Raw genomic sequence first — 25,332 nt, 5'->3', positions numbered from 1 at the left:
GGGGGGCATTACAGTTTCAGAGCAAACATTTAAATATTACTTTATAACATGGGCTATAGAGATTATCAGTGAGATTAATGCATGCGGCAATTTACAAACATTCCATTGAGTCTAAACATGAAATACATTCTTATAAGTCTCAGACCTATTTTGAGCAGAACTAACATACACGTGCCCTGCTCTGGTCTCCAGCCACAAGCTTGTCAGTTCTTAGCTAATGCCTGCAGCCTGGGCTAGAGCTGGCATCTGGTCTGCCAGCGTCAGTTTTCTTTACAGCAGGGGTCAGCAACCTTTCAGAAGTGGTGTGCCGAGTCTTCATTTATTCACTCTAATTTAAGGTTTCACGTGCCAGTAATACATTTGAACGTTTTTAGAAGGTCTCTTTTTATAAGTCTATAATATATAACTAAACGATTGTTGTATGTAAAGTAAATAAGGTTTTTAAAATGTTTAAGAAGCTTCATTTAAAATTAAATGAAAATACAGAGCCCCCCGGACCAGTGGCCAGGACCTGGGCAGTGTGAGTGCCACTGAAAATCAGCTCGTGTGCCGCCTTCGGCACACATGCCATAGGTTGCCTACCCCTGCTTTACAGGGAACGATTGTGGGTTGAATTTTGTGTGCCAACACAAACTTTTAATCCTGTAATCTGCTGGTTCTTCACGTCGAAATGGGAAAAGGGTGGGCAGTGGAAAGTGTGTGTGAGGGCAACAGAAACAGCAACAGTTTGCACCAGGCAGTTTCCCGTGTTGGCCTTGCCTTTTAAGGGAGATGATTGATGTACGAAATGTCTCTCTCTATATTCTCAGCTAAAACTGAACCAGGTCCTACCTAAAACAGGAAGATTCAGAATACTGTAAAGACATTTCCTTTCCTGGCTCAGCTAACGATGAAGCATGGTAATCTAGGGCCTGTAGCCTTCATTTTGAAGCAGAGGGCTAACATCACGGGCCACATTTCTGCCACTGCTGGTCCTTTATTTAAAACGTCAGGATTGTCATGCTGTTCGTTAGCAGAGTCAATTAGGAAGCCAGAAGATGGGTTCTTGAAGTTTTGTGCTTGATAAGGAAGCTGGCGGGAAGATGCTACGCTTTATCTATTTGAAAAGTCTCACGTTTGCCTTGGGTTTAATGATTTTTTTCTTCATAAAATCAATGTGCTCCCAATGTACTGAGGCCTAGTCATATCAGTGAGAGGGGGCATTGTGTCCATAGCCGAATCTCCCCATGCGGAACGGAGTTCACTTTTGTTTGATTTTAGTTAGAGGGTCTTGGAATCGTAGAATCTTACAAATGTCAGGGCTGGAAGGGACTGTGAGAAGTCATCTAGTCTGTCCCGTTGTGCCGAGGTAGGAGAAGGTGCACCTAGACCAGTGGCTTTAAAACCGTGGGTCGTGACCCAGAACTGGGTCATGGAATGGAAGGCACTGGGTCACAGCGCCTCTGGCCAGCACCGCTGACCAGGCCATTAAAAGTCCCGTCGGCGGTGCTGCCCGGCTAAGGCAGGCTAGTCCCTACCTGTTCCGACACCGCGCTGCGCCCCGGAAGCGGCCAGCAGCAGGTCCGGCTCCTAGGCGGGGAGGCCACAGGGCTCCGCGTGCTGCTCCTGCCTCAAGCACCGGCTCCACACTCCCATTGACCGGTTCCCGGCCAATGGGAGCTGGGGGGACAGTGCACACGGGCGAGAGCCACGCAGAGCCACTTGTGTGCTTCCACCTGGGAGCCGGACCTGCTGCTGGTCGCTTCCGGGGCGCAGCACGGTCTGCGGTGCCAGGACAGGCAGGAAGCCTGCCTCTGCACCCCCGCTGCACCGCTGACCGGGAGCCGGTCGAGGTAAGCCCGTGTCCCAATCCCCAGCCCTGAGCTCACCCCAAATCCGGAGCCCCCTCCTGCACCCCAAACCCCTCATCCCCAGCCCCAGCCCAGCGCCCTCATCCCTCCCACCCACCAACCCCCTGCCCCAGCCCAGAGCCCCCTTAAGCCCAGAGCCCCCTCCTGCAACCCAAACCCCTCATTCCTGGCCCCACCCCAGAGCCTGCACCCCCAGCCCAAACCCCTGCCCCCCTCCTGCACCCCAAATCCCTGCCCCATCCCAGAGCCCCCTCCCACAACCTGAATCCCTCATTCCTGGCTCCACCCCACAGCCCTCACCCCCGCATCCCAACCCTCTGCCCCAGCCTTGAGCCCCTCCCACACTCCAAACCCCTCATCCCCAGCTCCGTTGGGTCGTGGGCATCAACAATTTTCTTCAACTGGTTTGCCAGAAAAAAACCCACTGGCCTAGACCATCCCTGACAGGTATTTCTCTAACCAGTTCTTAAAAACCTCCAGTGATGGGGATTCCACAACCTCCCTTGGAAGCCTGTTCTGGAGCTACGCCACCCTGAGAGTTAAAAAGTTTTTCTTACTAAATAACCTAAATCTCCCTGGCTGTAGTTTAAGCCCATTACTTCTTGTCGTACCTTCAGCAGACATGGAGAACAATTGATCAACGTCCTCTTTATAACATACGTAACCGGTTTGAAGACTCTCAGGTCCCGTGTCCGATGTCTTTTCTCCAAACGAAACATGCCCAGTGTTTTTACCCTTTCCTTATAGGTCAGGTTTTGTCATTTTTGTTGCTCTCCTCTAGACTCTCCCCAGTTTGTCCGCATCTTTCCGAAAGTGTGGTGGGCAAAACTGGACACAGAATCCAGCGGACACCTCGCCAGTGCGGTCTAGAGGGGGCAATTACCGCGTGTCTTACGTTCCACACTCCTGTTAATACACCCCGGAATGATATTGGCTGTTTTCCCAACTGCCTCACATTGACTCATGTTCAATTTGCGATCCACTGTAACCCCCAGATGGTTTTCAGCAGAACTACACCTAGCCAGCTATTCCCCAATGTGTAGTGGTGCCTTTGGGTTTTCCTTCCTCGGTGTAGTACTTGGCACTTGTCTATTGAATTTCATGCTGTTGCTTTCTGATCAATCCTCTCATTTGTTAAAGTCCTTTTGAATTCTGATCCTGCCCTCCAAAGTGCTTGGGACCTCTCCTAGCGTGGGGTCATCTTATTAGTGAAAATGTAAACAAAGAGATTAGAGAGACAGAACTCTGTGTAAACTCGAAAGCTCGTCTCTTTCACCAGCAGAAGTTGGTCCAAAAAAATACTGCCTCACCCAGCTTGTCTCTGTAATATCCTGGGACCAACACGGCTACAACACCTCTGCAAGCAAGAGACCAAAAACCGATTGGGAGCGATGGGAAGTTTCCTTTGCCAACCTCTTGCCTGCCCTTCCCTTTCTAACCTCTTGTGAGCCAGTCCCTCCTTCTGCCTCGTTCAACCTGCGAGTCAGAATTCGGTCTGGTCAAAATTGTTCTGTTAACTTTTTTCCAACTGATCATTGAGCTTCTGACTAAACAACAACAGTTGCGGAAAGTGTCTGCTTTTCTTGGAAATATTCCATTTTCCGTCAGGAGCATGGCCCTCAGCTGCGCCTGCTCAGTTCTCCTGACACCCTAGGCAGCCTGATGGACCACCCTGCCTGATTGGCTGAAGAAGCCAGCAGGCCGGTTCTTAAACCTAGCTTGCTGGCTGTTCAATGCACATGCCCCCCGACTCTCTGCCTTCCTGTGCTTGTCTCCCCAAGCCCTGCTCCTGCTTTGCTCCTCCGCGGCTCCAGCCCACATCCTGCCCTGCACCCAGCCATGTTCCCATCCTGTTCCGGCCTTGGTCCTGCCTCAGAACCAGCCCTGATCCTGCCTTCCCTGACTTCTGGTAATCCAGTTCTGACTCTCGGCTCTGATTCCTGACTCCACCTGCACCGGTGGCTCTGGCATTTGGATTCTGACTCTGATTCTGATCTTTGGCCCTGCTTCCTGGGTCTGGCCCTGTCTCAACCCTGGGCGCTGGTGTTCAGATTCTGACCACTAGGCCTGACTCCTGCTCTGACCACTAGGCCTGGCCACCAACAGTCCAGTCTTCTGACATTTTCTTTTCTGGAAAAATTAAAAAATGTCAGTCTCTGACAGTTTTTGGATGAAATTTTATTAGTTTTTCAATGAAAAATTAAAAATTTCCACAGAAACCTCCCCACTTTCTGATTCTCTGTAATCATAATTCCAATTTTACAGTCTCACCGTGTGTTCTCAGAAATTATTGGGTTGTCAGAACGTTAGCGTCATGACCCTATTATGCAAGCAGGTAGGAGGAGGAGAAGAAGGGCGGTGGTGGGGAACCTATTAAACGTAAATGTTCAGTGCCACCAGCTGTCTGGAAATGATGGTTCATCTTCACCCACCTGCACTGTCCAGCAGAGACACCAGTCAAATTCCAGGATGTCTGTACAGCTGTGATCTATGTCTCTCGCCCCCTCCCTGCCCCTCCCCAGTGATCTCCAGTTTTTACTAGTAATTCTTAGCTAGTTGTGCTGTTCTGGCCTTTGGCTGGCATTTGTCAGTGGTCAAATGAAAAGGGGTAAACAAAAGATTCAGGAAAGCTTAGAAGGTGCTATTGTTAAAATTGCATCCCACTCATACAAGGGAGCCCAAGGGGGTGGGGTGAGGAGAGATCCTTCTTGAGCATAAGGAAAAGTCTGTGTTTCCTTGCCCAGAGATCTCCACTGCGGTTATGGCCCTTACATTTGCAGAATCCTGAATTGGGCCTCTGCACATTGGCCTTTAATTTCTCAATCAAAAGAAAGACCAAGGACTAACTCGGTTAAGGGGAAGCACCTCTAGAACTCAAGACATCAGGCTTGGACAATCTCTTCCACCTTTCGCAGAGAGCTGATGCAGAAGTGTATTCTTCGAGCTGGCTCTCAAGCCATTAAAGCAGAATCCAGTTCAGCCTATGGGGTAGAAATGGGAGACCGTTAAAGCAATCTGCAGCGCCATTCGCTGGAGTTCATCATCCCCTGCGTTTTCCAGTGATTGCCTACTTTGTCTGCTGCTCACTTTGGGTGTTATGTCCTTAAAGGTCGTTGGAGAATACGGTTACAGAGTTCTCCTGTCAAAGGCTTGCTGGTCAGTTGCATTCATTCTGGACAGATTGCAGCGGAAGCCATACCGAAAAAATGTGTGTGTTGCTGTCAGGGGGTTTCACTCACCACCAGGGCGCCTCCTCCTGGCTGCTCTGGGGATAAACTCTTTCCAGGTGCTGCACCCTCCTCTGGCAGTCCCTTCGCCCGTCTTCTCTCGCCCTGTTGCACCTCTTGCCCCAGGAGCTGCAGCTTCCTGCTCATGACTTGGCCCTCCACCCAGGTCGCTATTGTCCTCCCCTTCGGGGGTATCAAAGTCTTCCAAGGTGAATTGTCCCAGGCGGTCCGTTCGCTGCTGTCTGATCCGCACAGCTTCCCTGGTGGCTGGTAGAGAAACCTGTGCCCACCCTCTACACCAGCTTCCAGCTCAGGGTCCCTCTCAGAGGCCAAGGTCTGCCCTACCCCATACGTCGCTGCTTTTCCTACCTTCCTGGCTCTCCCCCTGCTCTGGGTTTGCTAGGCCAGACGCCCTCCTCCCAGGGAGTAGCTGTAGGCTACCTAGCTCTATAGCCCCAAACACACCTCCCTTCTCCCAGGGAGTGACTGCAGACTACGTCCCTGCAGCCCCCCGGCTGCTTTCAGCCCCTGGGCTTTAGACAGGCCCCTCCTGTTCTGTCCAGCTGACCCTGTCTAATTAATCCCTGCTCCCTGGCTCCCCTCCAGGTGCAGCCTGGGCAGTTAATTGCCCCCCCCCCCCCCCCCGGCCACCTTAACCTTTCCAGTCTTGTGTGGGCTGGACACCCACCACAGTTGCTTATAATTTTACTTCTGGTATTTTGGCTTTACCAGTCCAGAACCTCTCACAACTTAGCTTGGGCAAAGGCTTTCCTATAGCCTGTTATTGGAAGAGCTCCTATTATTAGAACATTTGCTAAAATACAAAGCCTTCCCTGCTCCCCAAACCAAGCCATGATTTGGTTAGTGACCCCACTATTCACATAGTCCGTTTTCTTTACTCCTGTCTTAGCATTTTGGGCCTGTCTCTAACCTCCCTGTGGAATGCTCTCCTACTTGGAGACCTCCTGCTGGAGCAGGGAGAGAGATTGAGGCCACAGCTGCCAGGAGATCCTTGAATTTGGTGCTTCTGTCCATTAACGCTAGTGGCTGGAGGCGAGTCCTTGGGGCTGGGCTGGGAGCAGTTAAGTAAAGAACACACATTTGCTGGCATGATGGGGGAAATGCTACTTTTCAGTTAGGGACCGTGCCCGGTGTGAAAGGCAGCTTTTTTACTGCATCCAGGTAACCTGACTCTGTGCAGTGTTTCCCAGGGCCAGCAGCTTGGAGAGTCCGTTCCCTTTAGAGCAGACCCTCAACAACAGATATAACTGCCTGCCCCTTCGAGGGAGACTGTGCCCTCCAGTTTGCAATTGCAACTATCTTTGAAGAAGGCATTACAATCTCTTGTGTTGAAATAAAACGAATGGTACATACTCCTAAGCAATCCATCCAGCTCGTAAGAGATCTGTGCTCTGTTCTCTGTTACAGGACATGGTTCCTCATTGTATTCACGGAGTTCTGCTGCTTGTTGAAAGAGATCTCACTTTTCGGATGGAGAAGCCAACAGCGGTGCAGGTAATGGAAGCATTCATGCAGGAACTCCTGGAGAGCTCCTGATACTTGTGTTAACCCTCTGAACAGTGAGCTGTCTGTGCACTAAAGTACGTTTATTCTCACATAATCTCTGTAGTGCTGCTGTGTGTTTTATGGTTATGGTCTCTCTTTCCGGTGTGATATTTAAGGGGCTGTACGTTTTTATGAATTGAGTAGATCTTTTATTGCCAAGTCCATCACTCACACATATGCCCATGAATGTCAGGATACCAGAATGCTCTTTGATAGGACTCTAGCAGGAAGGATACATTGGGGAGTCGTGCACAATGAACACTGACCTGAGAACTTTTCAGGCCCTGTTGTCAACAATGGGCTAAATCCCTGACTGGGGCAGCATAATTGTTGTGCTCAGCTGAGCACTCCTGCAAGGGGAAGAGGGCACACCAAGGATGGGGAACATCAACACCCTTTTCAGTGGTGGAGTGTCTGTTCTCTTCCCTGCCAGTTCTGACTGCCCGAGCTGTGGGGAATCGTCAGACCTAGGGCCTGGAAGTCCTGGCTGATGATGACTTTGTTTCAGAGCTGTTGTCTGGCTTTGGTGTCTCTGGGGGGTGCTACCTCCCCAGCTGGCACTCATGTTGGGATGTCTGGGAAGGCACTTCCTCCACTAATGCCACTCCCCCTTACTCCCAAGAGGAAATACAGGCCCCTTCTGTGGTCACTGGGCCCAGCTGGACTGCCCAGTGGCTTCCCTGAGACTTTGACCTGGGCGTGGGCTGAGTGAGGACTTTAGGAAAAGGCCCCATGACTTCATCACACGGAGTTAGAAAATGAGTAATTTTAATGGCCAAGTCATGTTCTCAGCCCCAAGTCACGGGCTGACGCTGGAATCACGGGGTGGAATTCTCTGGCTGTGTTATGCAGGAGGTCAGACTAGGAGTTCTCACCACAAATTTTTTGGTGGCCTCAGAGTGCAGCCACCAACTCTTGCTAGTGGCCACTCTGACAATTTTTCCTAAAATATTTAATTAACTTTAGGAAAAGCAAATAAATATGCCCATATACTTGTCCAGATCATTGTAATTTATTTATGTCGGGTTTTTTCAGACTCAGTAATAAAAATAATGTACAGTTGTCTCTATTCTTTACTGGACCTAAACAGAAGAGAAACACAAATAAGGTGCTTTGCATGTTCCTGCCTTTTTGTTGTTGTTTCTTTTGCTTTTTTGGTTGCGCTTTTTTTTTCTTCTAAGACTTGCTAGCTGGTAAGTCTTCTGCTGTGAAAAGTGATATTTGTATGTTTGTTAATATCACTTTTCACAGCAGACTTACTCGGCCTCGGCAAGCCCGGGGGCAAGTTTAAGTCCTGAATGGGGAGACGGGCAGGGAGGCAGCGGGGCCCAGGGACAATGGCGGGAGTGGTGAGCCTGGGGCCGGAGCCTGCCACCACGTGGACGGAGCACGAAGCCCCGTTGCCGAAGCCTCCCCTACCCCTGGGAAAGTGGGGAACTCATCAGCTGCTTGCACCTCCAGAGTTTTTCTTTCTGGAAGGGGGCAGGGCCCAGCCGTTGCTGGTGGCCCTGGGAGAGGGGCCACTGCTTTGCGGCCCCTCATCACAGCCCAGGTGACTGTGACCGCAAGGAAAGGCCCTGGTGGCTGCACGCGGCTGCTGTTGAGAAACGCTGGACTAGATGCAGCCCCTCCTGGCCTTGAACTCTATGGCGGAGGCGCTGTTCTGTGACTCCAGGAAGATCAGCACAGAAAGGTCCAACACAGAGGGAGGGGCATGTTAACGGAGTAGTTTAATATATTACTGATGGTTGCAAAATGTAAACCTCAAAACGTAGAAGATGCACAACATGGCTGAGTTAGTGTGGCTGTTGGAAGCTTAACTTCTGCGTCCCCTGCTCACCCGTAGTTCTGACTGTGCAACGGCAGTGTGACTTCAGTGAGTTAAAACTGATAGAGCAGCCTCCAAAACTGTATTATTTGTAGGGTGGTAGCACCTAGAGGGCCCAGTCAGGGGTGGGGCTCTGTCACCAGAGTTCCTTCCCCAGGAACCCCCTAAGGCTCTGGGCAGGGCCTAAGCACTCATCCGAGCCACTGCTCTGTGATGTCTGGACATTTTTCCCACTGCAGTTCTGAGAGCCGTCTAGTTGGGCCCCGGGTAGTCGGCCCCTTCTGAGGTTGTCAGTGAACAGAACAACAAGGGAAATAACACAAAGGAATCAGCCCGAAGTTGGGCTTAGGCTCTCTTCCTTTGGAGGTGATCGTTGGGCTGCAGTCCTAAACTGACTTCACAGTAATAGAGGGGAATGGTTCCCTCTCAAGGTGAGTCAGCATTGGGGCCTCCTTCCCCTCAGGGAGGGTTCATTGAGGAGCTCCTGCCTTCAGCCAGCCCTCTCTCCAGGAGCTGGGGACTGGAGGTCAGGTCAGGTCAGGTCAGGTCAGGTCTGGTCTGGTCTGGTCTGGTCTGCCCTCCTCCCTGGTCTGCCATCAGCTGAGCTGGGTTTCTCCCTTTTAAGCTCTCACAGGTGTGATGGGGCGGAGCCCACATTATCCTGTTAACCTGTGTTGCCCAGCACAGGGTTTGCTGCATACCCCTTCACAGGCCCCTTGGGCTGGACACTGTAGATATATGCTATAGCAGGACAATCTCTGCTCCAAAGAGCTCACCATCTGAGTGTGGAAGATGCTCTCTGAATTGCCTGCAGGTGAGTGAGTGGAGTATTGGACTTGGCGTGCTGTCATGCTTGGGTCAGACACGACCTCAGTTGTAAATGTGTACTGAGCCAGGAAACCTGGGGTGAAGCCCTAGCCCCTTCGAAGTCAAAGCTCCCATTGACTCCAGGATTTCATCCAGGATTCCTACAGGAAAAGGTCCTGAACGCTCTGAGGTTCATTTTGGGAGAAGTTGTTTTAATGTGGCTGTGTATGCAGAGTCTGGCCATCTCTGGTTACAAAGAGAATGAGCAAAGGTGACAAGCCGGAGGCATTTGTTACCAATCATTCACACGCAGGGGGGCATTTGTGTGTGTGTGTGTGTGTGTGTGTGTGTGACATAGAGCAAGGGATAGGGAGGTATATCTGTGTGGGTGAAAACAACCAAAGTAATGAATGGAAAAAAAGTTTTAAACAAGTGAAAGCTGCCAAATCCAAGGGGATCAGGAAGGTGCAGAACAGAGATTAATAAAGAAATTGGCATACAGCAGAATCAAAGGGAAAGTCACAGTTTTAATGAGAAAATGGAAACTTTGCAACTCGAGAGGAATGTTGGATGTGTGTGACTGAATTACTCACTCCCAGCCCAGCCCAGCCCTGCAGGCTCTCTCAGCAGCTCTTGTCCGTTTTCCCTGGGGGTATTATGTTCCTTGGATGGCCCAGCTCAGGGAGCAGACTGGGGTGTATTGGCTCTTGGGTACCCTCTAAGTGGCCAATGACCTGGCATAGATCGGAGGCGCACTGGGATTGGAGCAGAGAAGGGCTGCTGTGTTAGGATGCTTCTCCGGGCATTACTTTGGGAAGCCCGTTGCCAGTTTTACAATCCCACAGAAACGTTATTAACAGGCATGAATCATACCGTGCCAGGTGACCGTGGAAGGCAGAGATTGGCTCTGTCGCCACCAGATAATTTTGGCCTTGGAGGAATTCCTGGCTCCTTTCAAGCTTCCGTATCACACTGCTTTGCTTCCAGTTTGCTCATTGAAATGTAGAACGGGAAGCGAGTGAATTATTCTACGATTGCTGAACTTTTGTTTTTTCCTTCGTATTGTGATTGGATTTCACGTACCTCCCCTGTGTGTGTAGAGGGTCAGGCTGTCATAGAGAGCTGGGATCTCTTGTTAGCCCTGCTGGAAAGTGGATCAATAGAGAGACATTCACCTTACTTATTCCCCTCCCCTCATAGGGTATCCCTACACTGCAAAAAAAGGTGTGTTCTTGACTCAGGTTAGCCAACGATCAATGGCTATCAGCCAGGATGGGCAGGGAGGGTGTCCCTAGCCTCTGTTTGCCAGAAGCTGGGAATGGGCGACAGGGGATGGATCACACGGTGATTACCTGTTCTGTTCATTCCCTCTGAAGCACCTGGCATTGGCCACTTCGGTCTGACCCAGTACGGCCGTTCTTATGTTCTAACTCAGGTTAAAATAGCACTGAAGACACAGCAACTTGGCTTTTATCCTCGGCTAATGCCTCTAAGGGAAGCCTGGGGTTGAACTCGAGCTACTAACCTGAGTTCAAAGCGGAGTTGCTGTGTCTTCACTGCTGTTTTAATGCATGTTATCTAACCCGAGCTAAGAACATTCCTTTTCTGGCAGTGTAGACGTGACACTCTCGACTCTTCCGTGCTCCTTTCTGCAGGCAGACGTGATGCAGACGTGCTTTTTTCTTCTCAGATTGAACTTCTGCCCTCAATGAAGTCCCTCCACAAGCACATAGACAGCACACAGCTGCCACTGGAGTTGGATGGAGCCTTCCCTTACTGCCATCGGGACTGGTTAAGCTTTCGCATGGTGAGTGAGACGTGAAACAGTCTTTAAATTTGCTGCTTCTACGGTTATGGCCAGATTTCCCATACACCAGAGAGGAGAAACTTATAATTAACTGGGTTAGTGCAAGATACAGCAGCAAATAAATATGAAACTTACCAAAGACGGGAGATGTGAAGTTCTGGTTCCCCGGATAGCCATGTCTCCGCTACACTGGGCGTGTATGCGTGGCCGTATTTGTCTTACCATGCTCGTGTTCGTGTTGATGGATGTGCCAAACGGCCAGATCCGCGTGGCTATGGGAATCCTAACCTTGACTGTCTTAACTTGGGTATATCTAAGAATGTAGTTGCCAGAGGGAGCAGTGGATGCATGAGAACCTGCAGGGCTAGACCCTGGGAGGACCTGGGCTATCGATGCCGCCGCATTACCACTAGAGGCTTAGGTTAGGCAGCTACAAGAGGACCCTGTGAAGCTAGGCGTCGCAGGGCCTGAGTGGCGGCCCCTCACAGCCCACTGATTGGCCAATACCGGTATAGAAGCCGTGATGGGGAGCTGTCTGGGCAACAACACAGACTGCTTGCCTGCTTCTGCTCCCGACCTTGCTTGCAATAAACCCTAAAATCCAGCTTCTGGCCCCGGTTTGTCCTTGCCTTTGCCATTCGACTGCTGTCTGTAGCCTGGTGCCTGATCCCGACTTCCTGGGATCCTGACCCTGCTACTTCTCTCACACTCGCAACTTAGCAGCTGACCAGGGCACGCGGACCGCCCACGGCCTGACCGTGACCGGAGGGAGCAGGATCATTGCAGCCCTTTTCAGGGAGGGAAGACAGACTCCTTCCTTCTTGTGCACTCCCAGGTCTCCAGGGCAGGGACTCTCTTGAAGTTTGTCTCATTCATCAGTGACTAGAATAATGTCGCCCCTTAACAAATAATAATTGGAATAATAAACAGTCCAAAGTGATCAGAGTTAGTTAGAATTCTGTTATTTTGGAGCCGGGTTTCCTGGAATATATAGTCCATTGAGGACTACGCTTCTGGCACATGTAAAGCTTTAGGACACAGGTGCTGGAGTTCTTGGAGGAAATGTCTGAATTGGCTGAGAACACCCCTGTCCTCCAGCACTGATGACTGACAGATTTTACCAAACTTGCCACCACATTCCACCCCAGGAGCCAAGCAAGGAGCTTCAATTCCTTTGTGCCATACGCTTCAGGGTATTCCTGTATCAATAAGAGGCACATTTGTAGCAGTACCGTTAGGTGTGATTCAACATGTTCAGGTATGGGGGGGTTCATTTCCTTTCATCTGTGACTCCCCGCAAGGATCATCTGCAGCATGCACGAACGGGCAGTGTTTCCATTTGTGTTTGATTTGCCGAACTTCGTTTGGGACAGCACCAATTTCATGGCTTCTGCTTCCTGGGATTCAGCCTTGTTCTGCCCTGACGTTATTGGGCAGGGCACAATGTAACAATGCCTAAATGCCGAGCTGTCTGTCAAGATGTCACAGATGATATTGCTGTGCCTCTGATGGCGAATTGAGGCGGTCTCTCTTATTTTCAACTTGCTTCAAATATAAGGCGATCAGAAACATCATCATTAAAGTTCTCTTCCCTACCCATATAGAATCATGAAATCATGGGACTGTAGGGCTGGAAGGGTCCTCGAGAAGTCATTTAGTTCTGCCCCCAGCACGGTGGCTGGGCCAATTAAACCTAGCAGGCGTTTGTCCCTGGCAGGCGTTTGTCCAACCTGTTCTTAAAACCGCCAGTGATGGAGATTCCACAGCCTCCCTGTTCCAGAGCTTAACTACCCTGAGAGTTAGAAAGTTTTTTCTAGTATCGAACCTAAATCTGCCTTGCTGCGGATTAAACCCATTGCGTCTTGTCCTACCTTCAGTAGACATGGAGAACAATTGATCACTATCCTCTTTGTAACAGCCCTTATTATATTTGAAGGCTGTTATCAGAGCTGCCCTTGGTCGTCTTTCCTCAAGACTAAACATGCCCAATTTTTTTTACCCTTTCCTCAGAGGTCAAGTTTTCTGAACCTTTTCTCATTGTTGTTACTCTTCTCTGGACTCTTGCCAATTCGTACACATCTTTCTTTAAGTGCGGTGCCCAGAATTGGACACAGTACTCCAGCTGAGGCCTCAGCAGTGCCAAGTAGCATCATACAATTATCTCCTAGGTCTTACATACAACACTCCTCTTCATAGATCCCAGAATGATATTCACTTTTTTTTTGCAACTGCATACAGAATTTGCGATCCCAAATAACCCCCAGAACCTTTACAATGGTGCTACCACCTAGCCACTTACTCCCCTCTTTGTAGTTGTGCTTTTGATTTTTTTCTTTCCTGGGTGCAGAACTGTGCACTTGTCTTTACTGATTTTCATACTGTGCTTTCAGACCAGTTCTCTAAATTGTCAAGGTTGTTTTGAATTCTAATGCTAAAGTTCCCTCCCAGCTTGGCCTCACGTGCAGGTTTGATAAGCATCCTCTCCACTCCATTATCCCAGGCATTAGTGAAAATATTGAATGGTTCTGGACCCAGGACTGACCCCTACAGGATCCCACTAGATACACCCTCCCAGTTTGACAGTGAGCCATTGAGAACTACTCTTTGAGTACAGTCTTTATCAGTTGTGTTCCCACATTGTAGTAATTTCTTGTAGAACAGATTTCCCTAGTTTCATTATGAAAATGTAATGTGGGACTGTGTCAAAAGCCTTACCAAAATATCAGGGGGTAGCCGTGTCAGTCTGTATCCACAAAAACAATGAGGAGTCCAGTGGCACCTTAAAGACTAACAGATTTATTTGGGCATAAACTTTCATGGGTAAAAAACCCACTTCTTCAGATGCATGGAGTGAAATTTACAGACCAAAACATTAAACACCTCAGCCTTCTTGATTCTTCCCTGCTATGGAGAGGACCTTCGCTTTCCTTTGTATTTCTCTTGCTCCTAATGTATTTAAATAACCTTTTCTTATTGCCTTTTATTTCCCTTTGTGCCTTGGCCTTTCTGATTTTGTCCCTACATGTTTGTGCTATTCTTTGTACTCCACCATAGCAACTTGTCCATGTTTCCACTTTTTGTAGGATTCCTTTCTGATTTTCAGGTCATTAAAGAACTTCTGGCGGAGCCCTATTGGCCTCTTCCTATCCTTCGCGTTGGGATACTTTGCTCTTGTGCCTTTAATATTGTCTCCCTGAGAAATTTCTAGCTCTCTTGAACTTCTTTATCGCTCAGATTTTCTTCCCACAGGACTGTTCCTACCAGATCTCTGAGTTTGTTAGTCTGTTTTTTTTTTAAGTCCATTGTCCTTATTCTGCTGCTCTCACTCCTTCCTTTCCTTAGAATGATGAAATCTATTATTTCATGATCACTTTCATTCAAATTGTCTTCTACCTTCAGATTCCCCACCAATTCCTCCCTGTTAGAAGCAAGTCTAAAATAGTTGTCTCCCTCATTATCTCCTCCACCTTCTGAAATAGAAAGTTGCTCCAAGAACGTATTGGGCATGAAACACAGTGAGGAGTAGCTAGGGAAATACCTGGAAATAAAACGAAAGAATCTGGGGAAGAATACTGGAGTCCAGGGCCACCTTGTTTCACATTTCTTACATTTTAAAGTCAATATCTTTCCCCAAGCTGTAGCTGAGGGGGGAGTTCCTGCAGGAATTTGACGGCACAGAGCTGCTAATGGATGCACTGAATGTGACCATGACCCAAGTGATAAATGTCTGTAGCTCTGCAACCACATGCCAAACACTATTTATTTAACATCTCTGATGAGCTTACCTGCTTCCTGCTCACTAATCCGTCTCCAGCGGGGCTGCTCACAACATTCCAAACCCGGGAGCAGCTTCAACCAGCTCCTCGTTTTGAAAAAAAATAAGAACCTGCTTGTGAAGGTGGAATTTTCCCCCAAATTTCACCGGTTATAGGCTGACGACAACAGTATTCAGACCTGGATCCATGACGCTTTTAAGGGGCGATATCTCATGAACCCCCATTGTCCCAGAGGAGAGCTGAGAAGGCAGGTTTTCTATGGTATAAATCATTTGAATCTAGTTCTGGAGGTTTGCCAGGTGTCCGGCCTTAAAATTGTACCACCCTGATGTGGTAAGCTAACTTAGGTCATGTATAGAAGTCTTAAATGTGTATTCTATTTTTTCTATCACTCCAGGGTCCATACATTATAACTGAGGCAATTTAGCTGTCCCAGAGGAAGGATATGAAAACTATTCAGTCTGAAAAAAATACAGATCTTAAAAGAATGTCACAAAATCCCTCTTCTCTAAACCAAGGCACAAACAAAATCCCTAACAGCTTGGGGTGGGAATAAATTAGGTTTGTATTGGACCTGCTATGGGATGACCTATTTAAACTCCTGGTTTGGTCACTTGTGGCTAATGCAGCCATCCCAGACTCAAGACATGAAAAGCTTAATACCTCACTTGTATGTGGTGGTGTTGTAGCCATGTTGGTCCCAGGACATTAGAGAGACAAGGTGGGTGAGGTAATATCTTCTATTGGATCAACTTCTGTTGGTGAGAGACAAGCTTTCGAGCTTACACAGAGCTCTCCAGATCTGACCTGAAGATATTACCTCACCCACCAGGTCCCATTCGAACACCCCCTCTTGACTACCCACTGGACTGCTGTGAGGGAACCCAAGCCTCTGGATCCCGGGTGTTTTAAACCTCTGGAGCCTAAATGGAGCCCAACCACTGCCCCAGTCTTTGGGGTCCATAGGCACAGCCTCGGGGTGCAGACCCTGAATCTGTCACCCCACACTGAGAACTTGATGCCCAATCCCTTGGCTCACTGCTGACTCTTCAGACACCCCCATAGTTTAACACACCGAAGAGGTGAGCCTTCTGGGTTACAGTTGAAATGTTGCAGGAGGCCTGAGGCATATAACGCACTGAGACTTCTCACCGGAGTCTAGCATCATTGCTCTCTTGCCTGACAGCTAAAGCAGAAGCAGTAGAGCTCATATACAGCACAGCCAACCCTAACTACAATGCCCCTCAATAGCTCGCCCTTCTCTGGGGAGTCCTGGGGGACCACTGGGGTTCAGGAAGGCAGGCAGGGTCCCCTGACTCATGAGGATTGTACCTGTTGGGTTGCTTCTTCCTCTCGGAATCCTTCAGCCCAGCTTTCCATGATCCTACAGTTTTCCTAAGAGCAACTTTGTCGTATTCACCAGAATTCGTAAGTTTCACAGACAGAGCCCTGAACCCATCATACACCATGTCGTCGGTCCACTGGAGATTTCCACCCACAGCTTTCTACCAATCCCTGTAGCTCCCTGCAAGCTGCTGTTTCTGTTCTGCCCCGAAGAAAACCGTGCAGACAGTAACCTCTGCCTTGTTCCCTTCCCCTTCAGAAACTGGAGCATTTGCTACAAGGATGTCAGGGCGCTTGTGCTTTCCTGCAGGGGGCCATTCAGAGGGTGGAGTCCTGTAGATTACCAGAAAGAGCTGAGGTAAGTGTTGTCTAGTGCCAGACACAGGCACAACGAGCAGGATGCTAGACAGGGGCTGCCAGGCTGAAATTTTAATGCAATAATGGCAGCTCACCCTAAATGCTGCATTTTAAATTTTCTTTACTACTCAAATTCTCAGTAAATTAGGCAAAGCAAAGTTCTTAACGTTAAACAACTGGTGTCCGAATGGCGAAGTGTTTGCATGGAGATTGGGAAGATGGGACTTCATATCTGGATTAGAGAAAAATGGATTAAAAAGAGCAATTAAATTTATCATCAAAGTAAAGTCACATTGACACAGGTCAGCTCTCTGCATCCTGGGCCTACTCCGAAGCCCCTCCCACTCTATCAGTGAGCTGGCTATTGTAATGTTTGTTCTGGGGCTCCGATTTCTAAAGAGAACAAGAAGTACAGAAAAGATGTGGGCGAGGCTAGATGCATATAGAGACAGAATCCAGTGTTGTGAAAAGGAAATGCAAAAAAGGGCGAAGATCTGCACGCTGCCATGGAAGAGGACCTGGAAGGAAGCGGGAAACCCAACAGTGGAGCATCATGAAGGCTTTTCCAGGGTTCATTTCTAGCTTTCTTTCCATTCCTCTCTGGATGCACTTTTGCTTAAAAGCTCATACTTATTGTTCATTTCCCTGTTACAATAAGCAGACCCAGTCTGGTGTCTGGCCATGAGTTGGTTGGTATAACTCCCATCTATGTAACCTTGTCATCGTTCTCCTGTCCCCGTGCCGGGGGAGATTTCCACTCAATCAGCTTTGTGATGAGATGCCAGTGTGGTTTGTAATGGGATTTCTAGCTGTTAAGGGAAGATACATTTGAGTAAAGTGAGTCTCTGATGACCATCTTCATGTCCAAAGAGAGTACTGATGTGTCTGAAATAAGTAGTGCCTTGGTGCTGTCAGTATTAGAAACCCCTCAGGGGAGGGCATTGTTCTGAGGGGTGTCATCTCATTGCTCTTTCTGAAGAGCCTGCGGCCAGGCCAGAGGAAAGGCGATAACTGATGAGATATTGATTTCAGTGGGAAAGAAAGCAATGCTGTACAGTCCATATCCTTTCCAGGCTGTGCTTTCAAGGACAGAGAGACGGGGCGGGGGGGGGGGGAGTGGGGGGAGTACGATAAAAGGAAGGCAAGGAGAACAGGACAAATTGTTCTCTCTGCAGTTACCGTTCAATAGCGTAGAAATTCAATTAACCATGCCAGTCAAATGGAAGCTACTTTGGAGTGAGGAAAGATCAGGCCTTGCTAGAAGGCAAATGTGAAACAAAGAGCCTTTAATTACAGCACCGCGCCTGTCACTTGTTCCCAAGATTTATTGTCATGGCGGCTGACATCTAAAACTACAAAATCCTGCCTAGGAGACAGCCTTTTCTAAGTCCTGTTTGTACAAGAGCTTGTGGGGTTTGACGCTGGTCAGATGGACACTCTGAAAACGTCTCCCTCTTTCTCCCGAGTGTAATTCTGCAGCTGTAGAAAGCCCTACATCAGTATGACTCTGCAATGATAGCTTTCTGTTACTACGCCCAAAATGTATTTTCAAGGTACGCATGAGTTATACCAATCGAGGTAACCTTGTCATTGTGCAAGCAGCTAAAATTTATTGCGAGGCATCCTGTCCTCCAGCAGAGAATGTGAAAGATGCTGTACCAGATCTTTCCTCCTCCTGCACGCGCATCCACCAACACCATGTGCCATCAGAGATGAACCTGTTGCCAGTACTTGGGGTGCAGTGAGGTCCATCACTTGGAGATGATGGGCTTTCATGGAATGGCTTTGGGTAGCAAAATAAGGATGAGCTGGAAGACTTCTCTTTCTAGAGCCAAATCAATCAAACGAACACGGTCAGCAACACACCACTGTCACATTGTTCCTGGCAGCCTGGAAGAGACAGGCTGTCTATTGAAAGGTCAATGGGGACTGAATTTTCCCCTCTAGCATTTAGAGAGGAGGCTTTTCGAGGGTCGGGTTGAGATGTACCATTGGGGCAGGGTGTGTTTTCTTTGTTCTGCTCATGCCTGTACATTGTAACAGCTAAATAACTGTATTTGCTTTGCTCTTCTAACTCCTCAGGAGGCCGGTGTTTTGTTGAGGAATTATAGGCAATTAATGAAGAACGTCCTTGATGACACGCGGCTGGTTAAACTGCAGCTGGAGGGTGGAGCTCTTCTGGCTAGGCTGAGGAAGGAGGAGTCCTGTGTTATTGTCACTGAGGACTACAGGTGAGTCCCTGGGAAGGCAGGGAAGAAGGAGAGGAAGCCAGACAAAGGCAGACAGAGACTGTTTGTGGGAAAAGATTAAAAAGCTATCCAAGCAAAAAGTCCCCATGCAATAGCAGCTTTCCCGCTTTGACGGGTGTTTGGGGAAAACAGCAGAAATGAAGAATGTGATGAATATGCTTGTTTCTGATTTTTTTCAAATACCAAGACTTGTCTTGTCTCTTTAAAATTCCTACTGACCTTCAGGGTAGATTCCTCTAGATAACATTGAGCTCCATTTTAAAACCAAACCCTTTCCTGTGCGAGGGTGGACTGCTCCTGCCCAGAGTTATGCTTGGATTTCATCTGCATACCACACATTTCTTACAAAATTGTCTTAAGTGGTGATGCCAGCAGTGTTTCTACGTTAAATTCAAACTAAACTAAGCTAAAACAGCTTCTTTCACAGAGAGAGATTTTCTGGCCTATACATAATGGTATATTTTGTGCTGTGCTGAGGTCTCCTTGGCTGTAGGTGCAGTTTGCACCCATAAAGGATGTTGCTTGCATGTGTGCATCATGAAATCAATTGTGGCACAAATGGCAGTAGTTGCAGTTCTCTCAGATTTGCACTTGCAAAAGAGAGGCTACCTCCTGGAAACTGTACTTGGCACAGTATGGCAATATACCTGGCATGGTATTCTTATTGTTCCCTAGTAGCTGAAAGTCTGGGCTGTGGCCCCGTGTATGGCAGTTGGGCCAAGCGATCCACTCTGTGCAGTCTCCCTCATGCAACCAGTGAAATCGTGGCATGCAGATTAGCTGCAGAGTAAGGATTGACATTGGTCGAGTTGCCTGTGATGTCACAGTGGTCTAGGACTCTTGGAATGGCACAGATTCATGCCCAACTGTAGCTGTTCACCGCACGGGTGTAATTCGTAAAGTCAAACTGGCTGACACCTTAAAATGGGACGGTAACAGACCGTGAGTCCCAGTGATGACACAACCGGGTGATATTGTGAAGGAAAAGCGCTCCAAACCATGCTGTTTTCATACTTTATATTGACTGTATAGACATTCTAGGCTTCAGAGTGACAGTCCTGGAAACGTATCATATAGATTCTCTGTATTACTGTCTTACCTAGGAGCCCAAGTCATGGACCGGGACTCTGTTGTGCTAGGTGCTGTACAAAGGGATGCCTCCTGCCCCCAAGAATTTACAATTAAAGTAAAAGACGAGAGACAACAGCTAGATACAGACAAGACAGATGGGGGAGGAAACAATGAGACGATACTAACCAAGTGTTTTGTAGGCATCATAACAAAGGAGAGTTTTAAAGACGTTAGTTATGTGGATGTTTATGGGAGCTCCTCCCAGGTGTGAAGGGGGCAGCAAAGGAGAAAGCAAGAAGGTACTTGTTTGAAAATCTAACAAGTGGACTGTGGTGGCTGGTATCATGGGGCGATTGGAGGCAGGAATCAAGTTACTTGGCATCATTGGCTTTTGTAAAGGGAAATTGTGCCTCACTGATCAGAATTCTTTGAGGGGGTCAACAAACATGTGGACAGGGGTGATTCAGTGGATACAGTATATTTGGACTTTCAGAAGGCCTTTGAGAAAGTCCCTCACCAAAGGCTCATAAGCAAAGTAAGCAGTCCTGGGATAAGAGGGAAGGTCCTCTCATGGATCAGTAACTGGTTAAAAGGGTAGGAATAAATGACCAGTTTTCACAGTGGAGAGAGGTAAATAGTGGTGTCCCCCAAGGGTCTGTACAGGGACCAGTGCTGGTCAACATACTCTGGAAAAAAGGGGAGTAAACAGTGGGGTGGCAAAATTTGCAGACAATACAAAATTACTCAAGACCAGCTAAGTTCAAAGTAGGGCTGTCAAATGATTAAAAAAATTAATCGCGATTAATCGCACTGTTAAACAATAATAGAATACTATTTATGTAAATATTTTTGGATGTTTTCCACATTTTCAAATATATTGATATCCATTATAACACAGAATACAAAGTGTACAGTGCTCACTTTATATTTAATTTTTATTATAAATATTTGCACTGTAAAAATAAAAGAAATAGTATTTTTCAATTCACTTAATACAAGTCCTGTAGTGTAATCTCTTTATCATGAAAGTTGAATTTACAAATGTAGAATTACATACAAAAAAACTGCATTCAAAAATAAAACAATGTAAAACTTTAGAGCTTACAACTCCACTCAGTCCTACTTCTTGTTCAGCCAATTGCTCAGACAAACAAGTTTATTTACATTTGCGGGAGCTAATGCTGCCTGCTTCTTGTTTACAAAGTCACCTGAAAGTGAGAACAGACATTCTCATGGCACTGTTGTAGCCGGCATTGCAAAATATTTACATGCCAGATGCACTAAAGATTCATATGTCCCTTCATGCTTCAACCACCATTCCAGAGGACGTGCGTCCATGCTGATGATGGGTTCTGCTCGATAACGATCCAAAGCAGTGCAGACCAACGCACGTTCATTTTCATCATCTGAGTCAGCCACCAGCAGAAGGTTGATTTTCTTTTTTGGTGGTTTGGGTTTTCTAGTTTCCGCATCAGAGTGTTGCTCTTTTAAGACTTCTGAAAGCATGCTCCACACCCCATCCCGATCAGATTTTGGAAGTCACTTCAGATTTTTAAATCTTGGGGCGAGTGCTGTAGCTATCTTTAGAAATCTCACATTCGTACCTTCTTTGCGTTTTGTCAAATCTGCAGTGAAAGTATTCTTAAAATGAACAACATGCTGGGTCATCATCCGAGACTCCCATAACATGAAATATATGGCAGAATGCGGGTAAAACACAGAGCAGGAGACATACAATTGTCCCCCAATGACTTCAGTCACAAATTTAATAAACGCAATATTTTTGTAACAAGCATCATCAGCATGTCCTCTGGAATGGTGGCCAAAGCATGAAGGGGCATATGAATGTTTAGCATATCTGGAACATAAATACCTTGCAATGTCAGCTACAAAAGTGCCATCCGAACGCCTGTTCTCACTTTCAGGTGACATTGTAAATAAGAAGCGGGCAGCATATCTCCCATAAATGTAAACAAACTTGTTTGTCTGAGCAATTGGCTGAACAAGAAGTAGGACTGAGTGGACTTGTAGGCTCTGAAGTTTTACAATGTTTTGTTTTTGAGTGCAGTTATGTAACCAGAAAAATCTACAGTTGTAAGTTGAGTTTTCACGATAAAGAGATTGCACTACAGTACTTGTATGAAGTGAATTGAAAAATACTGTTTCTTTTGTTTATCATTTTTACAGTGCAAATATTTGTAATAAAAATAATATAGTGAGTACTGTACACTTTCTACTCTCTGTTGTATTTGAAAATGTAGAAAAACATCCAAAATATTTTATAAATTTCAATTGGTATGCTATTGTTTAACAGTGCGATTAAAACTGCGATTAATCGCGATAAATTTTTTTTAATTATGATTAATTTTTTTGAGTTAATTGCGTGAGTTAACTGTGATTAATTGACAGCCCTCGTTCAAAGCTGACAGCGAAGAGTTACAAGGGATCTCACTTGACTGGATGATAAAATGGAAGATGAAATTCAATGTTTTGCAAATGAGCTGCATGGAGAGAGAGATAAAGAGCTCATGGATGGCTGAGATTTTTTGTGGAGATGGAGTAGCAAGAGAAGGGGAGCTGCAGGGGCAAGGAGGGAGAAGGGTGTGAAGTTAGGAATGGTGGCATGAGAGGGACAGAGGTGGGGATGGGGACAGGAGGGAGAGAAGGTGGGTTTGGAGAGAGGGCCAGGGTTGGTCCTTCAGAAGTAAGGAGAAGAAGGGCGTGGGACCTAGATTTGTGCTTGTGGGAAGAGGGGGAGATTGGGGTGGAGAGGGGAAGAGGAGCAGGTAGAGTGATGGGAGCTGTAGAGAGGAGCAAGGAAAGGGAAATGGAGCCAATGGGAAATTTAGGGAAAAGAATATCCCATTTATAATTTTTAATGGGATTAGTAAAATGCTATCTGGCATGTACTGGAACACGTCAGACTTTAGCAAAGAAAATAAATGCTCAAACTAGTAGGGGGAAAAACGCAAAGTGGCCTCTCTCTAAAAGCAGCATTGGATATGGATAGTTTAGCCATTTAGGAGTTCACAGAGGGTGGGGAAAATATATTTCTCCCACAAAAAATCCTAACTACACTCACGTAGACAAAGCTATAGGGAAATGACTGACTCTGAAACGTAATGTGGGCAGAGCCCTTTTGGAGAACCAGCCCCTTTGTTTGCTTTGGAAAACAAACTGCTTTGACCAGACAAAGGTCTGTGTGCTTGTATAGTGCGTGCAGAGCATGTGTAGTAGGTGTTTGTTCTGCCTGGTCAGTAAGGGTTGATCCAGTGCCTACTGAAGTCAGTGGGGCCAGATCCTTATGACAATGCCCAGCCTGCGAAACTTGGCTAAGCATTGACATCTGTGGATGAGGGAAGACTTCCTGCTCCTCCAAACCGTAGATCAGGGGTCTCAAACTCAATTTACCTTAAGGCCGGTGCTGGTTCTCAAATCCTCCCAGTGGGCCAATAACGTCACTGAAGATGGTGCTCAGAAAAGAAAATGTTTATATTGTATTTTTTATTTCGAATTTCTTAGAACTAATAAAACTGTCATACAATTTTATTCAATTCTTCGCCTGCCAGAGAGTTTTTAGTGTTTGCCAGACACCTGGCAACACTTCAGTTCTGTCAGTTTGTTGGTTTTGGCCTCAGTGACTGAGCAGTTGAACCCTTCAGGATTGCAGCAAGGTGTGCGTCAGAGAATTGTGTTCGGTATTTTGACTTGTTTATATTCATCGTGGAAAAAAGTGACACTGCCTCCGTGGCTGACTCTGCCCAGCGACTCGTGGCTAGGGACTATCTCTGTCCCTCTCCCCCAGCCAATGGGAGCTGCGGGGGACATGCCTGCAGCAGACATTGCTGGCAGCGTGGCCGCCTGCGTCTCTCCTCCGCAGGCCACAGTGGGGAGGTTCTCGGGCTGCAGATGGCCCGCGGGCCAGGACTTTGAGACCCCTGCCGTAGAGCGATTGCTGAAGCTACAATCCACAGAGTGTGTTGGGTGAAGTAGCTGCACACAAGCCTTACGTGTTCCGTTGCAGGGCAGAGGAGCAGAGAATTCAGGCAGCTCCATTCCCATCCTGTCCCTGTGGACTGTTTGAACCCCACCCCTTTAAACGGGGGAACCTCACTTGTTTCCCTGCTAGGGGACCCACCACACAGGCAGGGGAAGTTTTAGCCCCTTGCAGACATCCTGCTTATTCATGCCCAGCTTGGTGAGTGCATGTTCTCAAAACTGGTTTGCTGATTGTAGACACTCCTGGGCTTAACACTACAGGACTAATTTTACTCAAACTGGGCTTGTCTTGCCGACCCCATTGAGACATACACTCCAACTGGGTTTGAAGAAAGCTGGTTGTTCTTTGAGTAGTGTCCCTATGGATGCTCCACTTCAGATGTGCATGTGCCTCTCAAGCCCTTGGTCGGAGATTTTTCCACTAGCAGTGCCTGTTCGGCCTGAGCATGTGCCCTGTGCCGCCTTCTGCAGGACACCAGGGCTATATCGGGATGTGCGGGCGAGCCACCCTCAATTCCTTCTCTGCTACCTCAGCCCGAGACAGAGCTCTAGCGTGCCTGCCTTGAGCGTGCCTTGGCTATTTCGTCAACGTATAGTTTGTTTTGTTAGCATAGTTAGTTGTTAGTAGTAGTTATAGTTACTTAGTAAGTGTTAGCAGTGAGAGGACAGTTCTTTCTTTTTTTCTCTCTTCTCTTTTTCCTTGAGGAGTCTTGTCTTCCTGGCAGGGCATGCCTGGCTCGCCAGGCTTCAGACGCTGCCTCTCCTGCCAAGAGGCTATACCTGTGAGTGACGACCACTCTAAGCGTGTCCATTGTTTGGGGGAGTCCCACGTCTCCCGGAAGTGCAGTTTCTGCCTGGCCCTCAAGTCGAGGGCAAGGAAGAGCAGGAAAGTTAAGCTCAGCCTGTTAGTGATGGAGCGCTCCCTTCGACCAGCCTCTGAGTCAGCTCAGGGGATCGCACCATACATCTGTCTCTGGACAGATCCAGTGCCCCTTCCACTTTGGCTCAGGCTTCCCCTAAGAAGAGGAGGTCATTAGCAGCTTCTGAGAGGGCTCCGAAAAAGAGGAGCACAGACTATCATCTGAAGTAACCTGCTCCTAAAAAGGTGCAATAGTCATCTCATCGGCCCACAGAGTTGGGGAGATCGGCGACGTGATGGCAGATCCCCTACACCCTTTACTGTATTTTTCAAGGATAAGGTTTCTTTACACCCACATCCTACATTCTTAGCTAAGGTTCTTTCGGAGTTCTACCTTAACCAATCTATTCATCTACCAGTGTTTTTCCTGAAGCCACACAACTCTTTGTAGGAGTCCTGTTTGCATACCCTATGCGTTAGAAGGGCTCTGGCCTTCTACTTGGATAGGACCAAGCAATTTTGAAGATCACCCAGGTTGTTCATCTCCTTCGCAGATAGATTCCAGGGATCCATGATTTCTGCTCAGACTATG

The 25,332-nt window shown here is 47.7% G+C and overlaps 1 protein-coding gene across 3 annotated transcripts in view; it reads left to right on the top strand.

Annotated features, from left to right (window-relative positions):
• Positions 1-25,332, top strand: part of PLEKHG4 (pleckstrin homology and RhoGEF domain containing G4) — a 159,607-nt gene that overhangs the window by 64,146 nt on the left and 70,129 nt on the right. For all 3 annotated transcript variants that reach the window (XM_034788275.1, XM_034788274.1, XM_034788276.1), the window contains 4 exons: positions 6,506-6,592; positions 10,969-11,085; positions 16,465-16,563; positions 18,645-18,793. In XM_034788275.1, the coding sequence (XP_034644166.1) occupies positions 6,506-6,592; positions 10,969-11,085; positions 16,465-16,563; positions 18,645-18,793 (452 nt within the window). The remainder of the gene's footprint in view (positions 1-6,505; positions 6,593-10,968; positions 11,086-16,464; positions 16,564-18,644; positions 18,794-25,332) is intronic.

Source organism: Trachemys scripta, chromosome 13 (genome assembly GCF_013100865.1).
Source record: "Trachemys scripta elegans isolate TJP31775 chromosome 13, CAS_Tse_1.0, whole genome shotgun sequence".
Lineage (NCBI taxonomy): Eukaryota > Metazoa > Chordata > Testudines > Emydidae > Trachemys > Trachemys scripta.
Note: the sequence above shows the minus strand (reverse complement) of the source record. Positions and strands in the feature narration are given on the sequence as shown.